The sequence below is a fragment of the Cyprinodon variegatus genome, unplaced genomic scaffold, assembly GCF_000732505.1.
Source record: "Cyprinodon variegatus isolate N-32 unplaced genomic scaffold, C_variegatus-1.0 Scaffold1089, whole genome shotgun sequence".
In the NCBI taxonomy this organism is placed as follows: domain Eukaryota; kingdom Metazoa; phylum Chordata; class Actinopteri; order Cyprinodontiformes; family Cyprinodontidae; genus Cyprinodon; species Cyprinodon variegatus.
The window spans coordinates 155,433-168,407 of NW_015151542.1; the positions used below are offsets into that span (position 1 = coordinate 155,433).

The window sequence follows — 12,975 nt, forward strand, 5'->3', positions numbered from 1 at the left end:
CCATAAAACCACATAGCGTTAATCTCACGTTAAAAAAATTATCGCCGTTAAAATGGCCTCGCGTTAACGCGTTAATAACGCGATAATTTTGACAGCACTAATATATATATATATATATATATATATATATATATATATATATACCAGAAAATCAAAACTCTGTTTAATCATGAACTATTTACATACAGCAATGCATCTACAGAAGAATAAACAAACTCACAGGGATGGGAGTCTCCCTTTGGGGTCAAAGCAGGTCAGTTTTTAATTGTTACAATACAGGAGGTTTTTTTTTTCTAAATATATTTTTTATTATCTAAAAATATAGGATCTTTTTTAGTTGTAATATTGGATATAAGGGAAGATCCAATTCTTACTTTGGAATATTACAGCCCTAAGATTAAAGAAACTCGTCCATCTCCTCCCTCTGTGCTTTGCACTTTCCTTATGTAATGTTAGCTTACAAAAAAAAAGCAGAAGAATGAGGATGAAGTTCAACAGCGGGATAGAGGGCCTCACTGAACCTCAGATCTTTGTAGGTGTGAAGACGACTGCGGCTGTCATTAGAAACTTTGTAGAAAGATATGCTGCCAGCCTCATAATCCAGGTACACTCCAACACGAGAGCAGCGCAAAGAGGAGACAAATATACCATTGTTTTTATGCCATATGTAGGAACCATGTCCTGATAAACTCTGGGACCAGGACTTTTCATTCATCCCAAACCTGTGGTCCACTGTGTTTCCTTTTCTGTTGATGCTTTTGTATGCTAGGCCAACAGTGCAGGGCTCCACCACCTCCACCTCAAAGTAGCAGCGCTCCTGTAGGCCCTGTTCACACAGGACCTGAGCGAAGTGCTCAAACCTTTCTTTGTGATCAGGATAGGGCTGCTCTTTCTCTACCCAGGTCACCTTTCTGTTCCCGTCAGATAGAAGCAGATTCTTGTGTGCAGTTTTGGAGTCCAGAGTAAGTTTGCAGGCATCTGGAAAAACAAAAATATTATAAAAATACATTAGAGAGTGGAAAATGTAGAGCGTGATTAATTCGCAGGCCGATTTATCAGCTGATATAAAAATATTTTTGCTGCAAACAGCCAAAAAAGACTTCTGCCACTCAGTGTTATTGATCTGGATTTAATATTTATACCTATATATAATAACTATTTTGTTTCATGCTCATTCCTCGATTATTCAACTTATAAAAAAGTTGTTCATGTGATTTATCTTTGTGTTTAATAGCTGTTTGACACTTTGACAGTTGAAAACTACTGTTGGTCTTGGTTTTATTTATGGATTAAGTCCAACCATATAGGGGTAATGTGACATTAGCAATATTGTATTGTATTCTTTTTGATTTTTTACTCACCAGAAAAAAGGAACTAAAATAAAAAGTTATCTACTTACACTTTAAGAATCCTGGTTTCGTCCGATTACTTCCATCATGTTTAAAACTTTAGAGAGAGATCACAGTTAGAAACCAACTTATTTAAAGTACTATATATGGCCATTTTGGACTGGTTTCGAGAATTCAAAGGAATAGCATTACAATTACTTGAGTTTTTGTTGTTTAAATTGCTCAGAAATTAGCTTGATTCCTGTTTCCCCCAGATGGTTGTAGCTTAGGTCCAGTTCCACCAGGTGGGAGGGGTTGGACTTGAGAGCTGAGACCAGATATTCACACCCCGTCCATGTGATACAGCAGCCAGATAACCTGAGAACATCCAAGGGTTGATGCAACTGTTAGACTGATTGCCAAAGACTCTCGTCATCAGTAATTTGTAGAAAACATCTAAACAATGAATACTGGATAAAGTTATATTAACACCATCCATCTTCTTCCGCTTATCCGGGGTCGGGATGCGGGGGTAGCAGCTTCAGTAGGGAGGCCCAGTCCTCCCTCTCCCCAGCCACTTGGGCCAGCTCCTCTGGGGGAATCCCAAGGCACTCCCAGGCCAACCAAGAAACATAGTCCCTCCTGCGTGTCCTGGGTCTCTCCCTGGGCCTCCTCCCGGTGGGAGGTGCCTGGAACACCTCACCAGGGAGACATCCAGGAGGCATCCTAACCCAATGCCCGAGCCACCTCAACTGGCTCGTCTCGATGTGGAGGAGCAGCGGCTCTACTCTGAGTCCCCCTCCGGATGACTGGGCTCCTCACCCTATCTCTAAGGGAGAGCCCAGCCACCCTACAGAGAAAACCCATTTCAGCCGCTTGTATCCGGGATCTCATTCTTTCGGTAATGACCAAAAGCTCATGACCATAGATGAGGGTAGGAATGTAGATCAACCGGTAAATCGAGAGCTTTGCCTTTTGGCTCAGCTCTCTCTTCACCACAATAGACCGGTACAGCGCACGCTTCACAGCAGACGCTGCACCAATCCGCCTGTCGATCTCCAGCTACATCTTCCCCTCATTCGTGAACAAAAACCCAAGATACTTAAACTCCTCCACAAGGGATAGTACATCCTCCCCAACCGGTAGAAGGGCACTCTACCCTTTTCCGGCTCAAGACCATGGTCTCGGATTTGGAGGCACTGATACTCATCCCGGCTGCTTCAAATTCAGCTGCGAACCACTCCAGTGAGCGCTGTAGATCACGCCCTGATGAAGCCAATAGGACCACATCATCCGCGAATAACAGAGACGCAATCCTAAGTCCACCAAAACACATCCCCTCAACACCTTGCCTGCGCCTAGAAATTCTGTCCATAAAAGTTATGAACAGAATCAGTGACAAAGGGCAACCTTGGCATAGTCCAACCCTCACCGGAAACGAGTCCGACTTTCTGCCGGCCATGCGGACCAGGCTCTGACACCGGTCATACCGATTTTAACACCGAAAAAAGAAATAACATTATTATGACAGCTTTAAGAAAATAGATTGTATTTTGATGTGCATAAATACCTTAATACTTGGAGTTTGCAGCAGGGACTCGACAGCCCGCCACAGAGTAACTTCACACCTGAATCCATCAAATCATTGTTGCTCAGGTCGAGATCTCGGAGCGGGGAAAATGGGAACTTTAAACCAAAGACCAGGTGTTCAATCCACTCTGCAGTCACCTTGCAGTCTTTTAAACTATAACAAATGTACAACCTCATGTTAGTAACAAGTACATTGCACATGTACAGCCCTAATTTGGTTCGGCTCCTTTGGCGTTTGGCTCATTTCCCATTGGTGAGGCTCTAACACCTAGCTGGCAAGCTGCGTCGCCCCTGTCATATCTTGTAACACTATCACAAAGGGTTAGTGTTGATTATGTCACCAGTGCAACAGAAATCAGGAAAGTAAACAATGGAGAGCAACATCTAAGGAAACCAGGGCATAACTTTTAAGAGGTTTTAAGTGGGGCTAATAACTCAGAATATATAAAATTCTACCGGTAACATTTTTACCAGCAGGTGGAGCCATTGTGCGCAGCTCCAAGCTGACACCAAAAGTTTCAAACCCCACAGCTCTGGGACTGTTATAGCTAGAGGTCTGAAATTTTCTGCATTTGTGGTTGACATGATGTAGAAAAAATATAATACAATAAAACCTGCTTTTTCTCAAGACTGTCTTTATAACTGCTCATTTCCGAGGAAAAAACAAAACAACAACTTTGAGTCATGTTTGAACTGATGCAGGTTGGTCTGTGTTCTAGTAACCCAATTTTAATTTATATATTAGGAAACTAGACGGTGTTAGATTACAAATAATGTATTGCACATGTAATTTGGGCTTACAGTTCCTTTTTATTTATTTAATTATTTGCTTATCCATTTGGGTATGCAAAATAGGCGAGGATTACCCAAAATAAGGTGGATGTTTTTATTCTGCGTTCTGACTTTGTTTCTGCCGTTGTGTTTTTATTTTTTGTCCAGAAAATCGCCTTTGAAATCGAATCTATTATTAATAAATTTTATTAAATATTACAATATTATCATCATGAAACACCCTTTCTGATGCTCTTAAATATATTATTAGTACTGAAATATTCAGGTTACTTGAATTTACTATGAAACTTGAAACGACGTGTGACGTAACAAGGCCTTGCTCGCATCAGTCACATGACTTGGGTGGCCTTGGAATAGTTATCAGCGACACTTCTGCTTCAAAATGGTCGAAGCAGTGTCGAGCAGAATGACTCGAGATTAACATCACTGGTAGGCTACGGAAATCAGAACGATTGAACAACCAAAAGCTAAGTGGACTGGCCTAACTTCAGAACCAGATTCTGCAAAACAGACTTTCTGCAAATATCGCTTCAAGTGTGCAGGCAACTTTGAGACACCAGAACTTGGAGTCAAATAGTATCTAAGAGGAAAGGACATTAGCTTTTCTGCAGCAGGCCTGAAATTCTAAGCAGCCGAACACTGGAAACAACTGTTTGTTCCAATAGAGCTTACACAGGTTGCAGTTTAGGCAAAGTTAGGGAAAGATTAAAAGCCAACAAATGTAGGTTTTTGATGATTTTTTAAAATAATTTCATGTGCTTACTGTTGTGTAAAGCAAGCTACCCTATGCCGAGAAATACCTGGCTGCCGAGAATTACCTCCCCTCTCGCACACTGATGAGAAAAAGGATGGAATTATGACCGAAAATGGAACTCTTAAACACATTCTTAATGTTTTCATATTTCTTATGAAGGGATGCCCTAAAATTGAGAACTTTTGGGGAAATCGAATAATTACGACTTTTACTTGTATGGAGACAAGCTTTAGTCGATGTGCTACAGTCAGTGTACGAACCCAAGCTAGGTGTTAGACATGGCTTTTTTTGCCAATGGGAAGGGAACCGAAGGCCAGTTGTTTTTGGTGGGAAAGAGGCTTAACTTTCACCAAACCCTTTGGATTTGAAAAACATTAATATTCAACACTCGTCTCAAAACAGATACATTTCCTTTATTATAAAAAGGAAACTCACACAGCCTTTTTGCTGCTCCTCACTGCTGGTATGAGCCTCCTTCTGCCTTCATCTGTTGTGTTGTAACTTTTTAGGTCCAACTCCTCCAGTTCATTCTTGGACACCTGCAGCATGTAGGCCAGGGCAGAGCAATGTAGGGGAGTCAACTCTTTCTTTGAACGATTGTCCAGTTGAAGATATTCTTGGATCTCATCTTTGAGTTTATGATCTCTCATCTCAACCAAAGCCTGGAAGATATTGATGCAGCTATCTGGAGACAGGTTCTTTCTTCGGAGAGATCTCAGGTAAGTTAAGACTTTCTTGTCTGCATCTTCATTTGGGTCAACAGATGTCAACATGCCCTGAAGAGGTCTTCGGTTGGGTTCAATCATCAGGCCAAGTAAGAACCGCATGAAAAAGTCCAAGTGACCATTCTTCTTTTTAAGAACTTTGTCAACAGTCATCTTTATAAGGTCAGCTAAAGCATAATCTTTTTCCTCCAACTTAAGGAATTCTACAAGCTCTTTGGTGTTCTTGGTTGTGAAACATTCATAGACATACAGTGCAGCAAAGAACTCTTGGAGGGTCAGATGCACAAAGAAAAAGATCTTTCTCTGGTAGAAAACTTTTTCTTCTCTGAGAACCGTGTTGCAAAAACCAGAATAGATAGAAGCTTCTTCTGTGTCGATTCCATTGTCTCTCAGGTCTTCCTCATAAAATATTAGATTATTATCTAGAAGTTGGAAAAATGCAAGCCTCCCAAGTTTTAAAAGAAACTCTTTGTGCGTCTGCAGAAGCTTCTCCATGTGGGTCTTACTCTTCTTATCATATTTTCTGCTTCTACGTTTTGTTTGGGCAAAAACAAAACGTGCCATCGTCTCTGTCAGAGTCTGAGGGATTTCAGCTTTCTCATCTCCACCAAAGACCTCTGAGAATAAGACCGAACAAAGCCAGCAGAAGATCGGAATCTGGCACATGATATCCAGACACTGAGAGGACTGAATATGTGATATTATCCTCGCAGCAAAACCCAAATCATCACCAAATCTCCTTTGGAAATATTCCACTTTCTGATCATCGGTAAACCCTCTTATTTCTGTCACCAAATCAATGTACTCTGCAGGTATCTGACTGGCTGCTGCTGGACGGGACGTTATCCAGATGCTTGCCTCAGGAAGGAGGTTACCCTGGATAAGGTTTACAAGCAGGTTATCTACAGATGTTACATCTGACAGAGACAACACTGTCTTATTGTTCTCAAAGTTAAACTTCAGTCGGCTTTCATCCAGACCATCAAGGATTATTACTATCTTTGCTTTAGTATAATCTGGAGGATCTTCCAGAGATTGAAGAGCTGGATGAAAATCACTCAGAAGCTCATTGAGGCTTTTTTCCTTCCTAACAAGGTTCAATTCTCGAAAAGCAAGACAAAAAACAAAGTCAATGTGTTGGTTTGCTTCCTCCTCAGCCCAGTCAACTATGAACTTCTGAACAGCAAATGATTTCCCAATGCCTGCAACTCCCTTTGTCAGGACCGTTCTGTGGGGTTTCCCTTGGTCCGCTAAAGATTTAAACATTTCCGTTAGGTTCACTGAGGAATCTTCTGAGGACTGCTTTTTAAGAGTGCCTTTCAGGTGTCTAAACTCATGCTCATCAGAAAGACTCTCTCCTTTGGTCACGTAGAGAGTTGTGTAAATACTTTTCAGTGAAATGTTTGGGTCACCATTGCCCTCAGCTGTAACTGAGAATTTCCTTTGCATTTCTTTTTGAAGTTTCTTCTTCAGTTTTAAATCGAGTCCTTCACCTGTGAAGCAAACCAAACTGACATTGATGAACTCATATCAAATGTTAATCATCATCTAAAACTCTTAACCCTGCTTAAAGTTTAAAATGTGTTTAAGACAACTGGTATTTCCTAAGCACAGAATTTATAAGCAGTTACGAGCAATAAAAAGTTTTTAAAACTTTACCATGTGTTTCTGGAGTTGTTTTTTGGCACTTTGGACAAAATTCATCAGATGTTGAAGACGACTGACACGACTCTCCAGCTATTAAAGCCTCTTTACAGACTGAACATTGCTTTGGTTGGCTATAAGATGAAAAACATAACAACAAAATATCATTCATTCTATAGTATGAGTTGTTTTATACTACATACTAGGATTACACTGATACCTTTAGCTTCCAAGACAAGACAAAGCAGTCGTGTTTGTGTTGACAGAGGACACAAACGTGATCAAGGCAGCAGAAATTCAGCACAAAGAAACGTGCATAACAAAACCTAGAGGTGTAGTTTTTTTAGTCTATGTTAGTAAGTTACTATATTCAATCATACATATTTCAAACAGAACTCTCTGTGAAACAGTCTTAATAGGTCTTACACCAATATTACAATGGTTTTACAGACTGAAAGAAGTTCATTTATTTAGTCATTTATTTATCTGAATGCTAATTGCAATTCAAGTAAAGGTTTAACAAATCAGGCATAGTTTAACATGTACTGTCACTGCAGAGCTATCTAGGTGAGGTTTGAATGTCTAAATACTTTATTTAGTAACCTTGAATAAGCTTTCTTTAAGCTTTACTAAAAATGGCGAAACTTACCTTGGAGCTGTTTCACCAGCAAAATCAGGCACTGCCTCTATGGATCGATCGCTCCTCATGGACAGATTGCTGAGAGCTGGAGATCTGCTTCCTTTTACAAGTGAACTACAAACAGAAAAGTTAACAAACACATGAGCTACTTTGTAGATTTTAACAAATTTGATACGCAAAAACCAATCAAAATAGTTTAGTGCTTTCTATGAAATGAAGCATAATTCTAACTGGCAAAATAAGCAAGACCAGAAACATTGCAGTTTAGCATAAATCTAGTCACCTCTAGCCACTGATAGAAAGACATAAAACAGTTGTGCTCATCTTTTTTCACACTATTGCCACTGGTAAAAGTAGGCAATTGTGGCATTGGTCTTGCTTCGGTTGAGGTTTACCCCTTCAACCGAAGGGTTGTTGGTTCAAGCCCCACTTCTGGCTTTCAGCATCATTGTGTCCTTAGACAAGACACTTCACCCGCATTGCCTTCTGATGGTGGAGCCTGTGTATGGCACGCTACCATCATTATGTGACAGTATGCCTGAATCTAGTGTAGAGAGCCTTGGTCAAGTCTTCTAACTNCTTCTGATGGTGGAGCCTGTGTATGGCACGCTACCATCATTATGTGACAGTATGCCTGAATCTAGTGTAGAGAGCCTTGGTCAAGTCTTCTAACTTGAAAAAAGTGCTGTATAAGTACATTTACCATTATCTTATATACACAGTGAAGGAAATAAGTATTTAAATACCCTGTGATTTTGCAAATTCTCACCCTTACAAATCAGATAGGAGTGGTAACTGTGAATAATTCAGGATGATTTTTAAATAATTAATTTGCATGTTAAGCTGCAAATAAGTACGGAAACACCTGTAAAAATTAATGTTAATATTTGCTACAGTAGCCTTTGTGAGCAATTACAGAAGTCAAACATTTCCTGTTCCTCATTTTCACAAGATTAGCACACACTGCAGGAGGGATTTTGGCCCACTCCTCCACACAGATATTCTCTAGATCAGTCAGCTTTCTGGGCTGTCACTGAGAAACAGAGTTTGAGCTTAATCCAAAGATTGTCTGTTGGGTTTAGATCTGGACACTGGCTAGACCATTCCAGAACATTGATATGCTTCTTATGGAGCCACTCCTTGGCTTTTCTGACTTTGCGCTACAGTGTTGGAAGACCCATCTACGACCCATCTTCAATGCTCTGAGGGAAGGAGGCTGTTCCCCAAAACAAACTCTTTGCTGATAGGCAGGTTTTTAAATACTGAAATAAAACATTACAAAATAATGAAAAGAAACATATTTTAGTGAGACTTTAAGGATTTCATTCAATATAATAACCTGATATGCCATCTAGGAAAAGGGTAATTGAAAAACAATCTTAATAGTTCTTAGACTAATATTTTTTTAAGTTTTGCAATGGTTTTACAGACTGAAAGAGGTTCTTCATTTATTTATTTATCTGAATGCTAATTGCAATTCAAATAAAGGTTTACCAGACCAGACATAGTTTATCATACACTGTAACTGCAGAGCTATCTAGGTGAGGTTTGAATGTCTAAATACTTTATTTAGTAACCTTGAATAAGCTTTCTTTAAGCTTTAAAAAAAATGGTGAAACTTACCTTGGAGCCGTTTCACCAGCAAAATCAGGCACTGCCTCTATGGATCGATCGCTCCTCATGGACAGATTGCTGACAGCTGGAGATCTGCTTCCTTTTACCTGTGAACTACAAACAGAGGAGTTTGCAAACACATGAGCTACTTTGTAGCTTTTGACAAATTCTAACCAGCAAATTAAGCAAGACCAGAAACATTGCAGTTTAGCATAAATCTAGTCACCTCTAGCCAATACTGGAGTTGAGGGAGGATGAGGGGTTATGGCATTCCCCTTCTTAAAAAAATATTAAAAATAATCACCCTTCTTGAATTACCTGTGACATTTTATCACTGAATGTCTAAATTTCATGGCTGTTCTGAGTGTTGTAGCTGTACAGACGATCTCCATCTGAAGTGAAGTTATTTTTTCTGTGATATATCTGTATCTAAGTGTCAGGTTTATTCAATGATGATTATAAAGTTAATGTGTGTACATATAGAACATTGAAGAAATGAGATGCTTCACTGTTTACTGCAAACTGTCATGCAACGGTGGTAGAAAATTGCTGATGTTTGTGCAAGGATAATCACAGTTATCGGGAGACCNCTGACCGCCTGAAACAAAGGAAAACCAGAATGGTTTTTTGATGGATCAACACCAAGTCATCCCTACAGTGCCAAGATGTGGTGGCAGCATTTCAACTGCGTTGCTGAAGGTTTGAACAAAACAGACTGTTCACACCTCCGGTGCAAATCCAGCACCATGGACAAGTTGGTTCACCATGGGATCATGGTGGCAGGTGCTAATGAAGATAGCATTTGTAGGATTGTTCTTCATATTTTTCCTTTTTATTTGTTGCTTAATACCATGTCTCCAGTCAATGATTCAGAGAATGATAGGATCCACTCTAATCCTGTATTCAGCTGTAACTTATTTTCAACTCCGCCAAGATGCTGATAAAGATACTGATGATTTGCAACTGTGTAATATGTTACAGGGATAATGATCGCTTCCTCGGGGAGGATCGGGTTGGAATTTTCCTCTATTGGAGAGGTTTTGCCTACTTAAGGGACAGGTTTTTGAAGCTTTTTACACTCGTAATAAATATAAAATTTTTGCTTAAGTTTTACATTTTAATCCTTTTCATATTTTTGTGTTTTGCATGTTAATCTTTGATTACTGAATTCCCTATCTGCAATGGATTTATGATGTGTGTAGTAAAAATCTTTTTAGAAGTGCTACATGCTAATGTTTATATGCACAACAGAAGGTAAATGTCAGGTCTATTCAATGATGATTATAAAGTTAATGTGTGTACATATTGAACATTGAAGAAATTAGATGCTTCACTCTGTTTACTGCAAACTGTCACGCAATGGTGGTAGAAAATTGCTGATGTTTGTGCAAGGATAATCACAGTTATTGGGAGACCACTCTATTCTGTGATTCAATCAGAAGGAGCATTTTGTCCTATGACCTGATCAATTGCCTTGTCAGAAGAACACTATTCTGTAACCCACCCCATGTGTTATGATCTGCTAATAAAAAGGCTTCTGCTGATGAAACCCACCAGAGAGCAGATGTGGCTGAACGTGGCTCTCTCCCTCTGAGGAGGCCAAAAATCCCTATTCTGTGCGGACTCAGTTTCTCTTTTATGAACATACATTTTTGAACGTAACAGATGGATTAGCAGGTGGCTCAGTGGGGAAACTGTTTGACTGAAATTTGGGAGAAGCTGTCTTGCTCCCCCTTTCCTTAGCTCGGGCTCGAATCCGATTGTCTAAACGGATCGAGAGGTTTATTAATTCCTTAAGAGAGTCAGGTCCATTTAGCATGGCTAGCTCGTCCTTGATAGAGTCATTTAGGGCGTGAGCAAAAACCCCTGAAGGGCTACTTTATCCCAGCCTGAGGCAGCAGCCATTATTCGGAAGTCAATGGCAAAATCAGAAACAGATCTTTGTCCTTCTTTTAATCTTAACAACTCACGAAAGGTTAGAGATTTGTCAGTTTCTTGGTTGGAAGTCAATTTAAACTCCTTGATAAACTGATCAAAGGTGCAGTCATAATTAGTGGATAAGGAAAATCTTACCTCAGCACAGTCCAGAGCTCGGTCAGTTAGATGAGAGATTATATATGAGATCCTTGTAGAATCCTGGAGAAACTTACTCGGAGCGTGGTTGAATTGAATGATGCATTGCATGAGGAATCCATGGAATTTTTGGGGGTCTCCGTCAAACCTGTGGGGGTTAGCCAACTGGCACTCAGAATGGGAGAAAGAATAAATGGCCTGGTTAGCTTGCTGCGGGGCTAGCTCGCCGGCTGGGCCTGAAGCCTGGAGAAAAAAACGTACAGCTTCAGTTAGATCTGTTACACTGTGATTTAATTCGGTCTGTTGATTAACCAGCTCGACCAGGCTGTTATCATGCCTGCTGGTTTATGGCTCTCTGAATGGCTTCTGCGGGGTCAGCTGTTTGGCCAGAGTGTTCTGTCATGATTTTATCAGGAGCTCGGACGCACGTGCAGATTAACCAGTCCAGAGAGACATGGAAAAAAAGTTTAACAGGTTTTATTGAGAAGTTTGGTGGAGATTCCAGTGTTGCTCTGAACACTGCTCAACTGGAACTGAAAGGTGACACTGCGGTTAGTTCAGGTTCAGTGGGAGAATAGATTCTCGAACTTGAAGAGGAGAATTGGTTGGCAGACTCACATTTCCAGAGATTAGGTTGACTCTTAGACTCCCGTAGATGAGGAATGTGTTCCGGTGTTTGTCTCATACGGCAGAGGGTGGAGCAGGGTTACCCAGAATGTGGTTGCTATTAGATGAACGGAGAACGACTGACTGCCACTCAGATCTCCTGCGGTACTTGAACGGACTGTTGTGCAGATAAATCCCTTGCTCAGTGTGAAGCTCAAACGTTTCCTCAGGGAAAAGTGGATCCAAACCTCCAGTTTGTTTCCTTAGCTCAGTTTGAAGCTCAGTAGATCCTTCCAGGGAGAGAAGGTCCGAAAAATCCAGTTTGCAGGATGATTTCCTGCCGAGAGGCAAAGACAAAAAACAATGTTAAGACTCAGGTTGACAAAAACTCAGTTTGACTCAGCAAAACTCAGCTTGGCTAGAGGACCCAAAACTGGCAAACACTCTGGCGTCGAGGTAGTGGCAGTCAGCAGCTTAAGCACACTCCATTAACGAGGTAACTCCTTGCAGGTGTGTGAGGAGGAGAATCAGAACCAGGCACCGCCTGGTGGAGGAAGGAAGACAAACACAAAAAAACACAGACAAGATTCCTAACAATTACTTCCAGCATTATATCTTCATCCTAAAATATTTCCACTGTAAGTCATCAAGAGTAATCATACATTAACACTAGTGCTAGCTAGTGGTTAAAGCTCCTACCTTGTTCAGGTTTTCTATTTCTTTGTTTTCACTGTATGTTGTTTTACTGTATCCACAGAAGCAGACAAAATTGTTCTACAAGAGATTTCTCTATACATCTTAAGTTCCAAGAACATCCCTTTACAGAAGACAAGTTACTGAAAAGGTAAGTTCAGGAGAAAGATATGTTATCTAGTAAATGTAGTTATTTTTATATCCCAATGTTCAACCATATGTTTTAAACAACCAAGGCTGCATTTGATTGCTCTACATTTGTCTCAGATTTGTTTGGCAGATTATAGTAATGCAGATGACCAAGAAGTGGATAGAGAGAGACAGGAGGACAGAGAGGAAGATAATGTAATTGGACAAGATGGCAGAGAGGAAGATGGCAGAAATGGACATGATGACAGAGAGGAGGATGATGATGGAAGTGGACAAAAAGGAAGATGGGGGAAGTGGACAAGAGGACAGTGAGGAAGATGGTGGAAGTGGACAAGAGGACAGAGGGGAAGATGATGGAAGTGGACA

At 40.4% G+C, this 12,975-nt stretch overlaps 1 protein-coding gene across 1 annotated transcript; it reads right to left on the reverse strand.

Annotated features, from left to right (window-relative positions):
* Positions 1-149: 149 nt before the first annotated feature.
* LOC107101366 (NACHT, LRR and PYD domains-containing protein 5-like) lies at positions 150-7,934 on the reverse strand. Its single transcript, XM_015400254.1, is given in 8 exon segments — positions 150-468; positions 470-978; positions 1,400-1,446; positions 1,548-1,706; positions 2,899-3,072; positions 4,900-6,682; positions 6,849-6,967; positions 7,483-7,934. Coding segments are annotated over 8 exon segments (2,985 nt in total). The 5' UTR covers positions 7,542-7,934; the 3' UTR covers positions 150-333.
* Between the last annotated feature and the right edge of the window lie 5,041 nt (positions 7,935-12,975).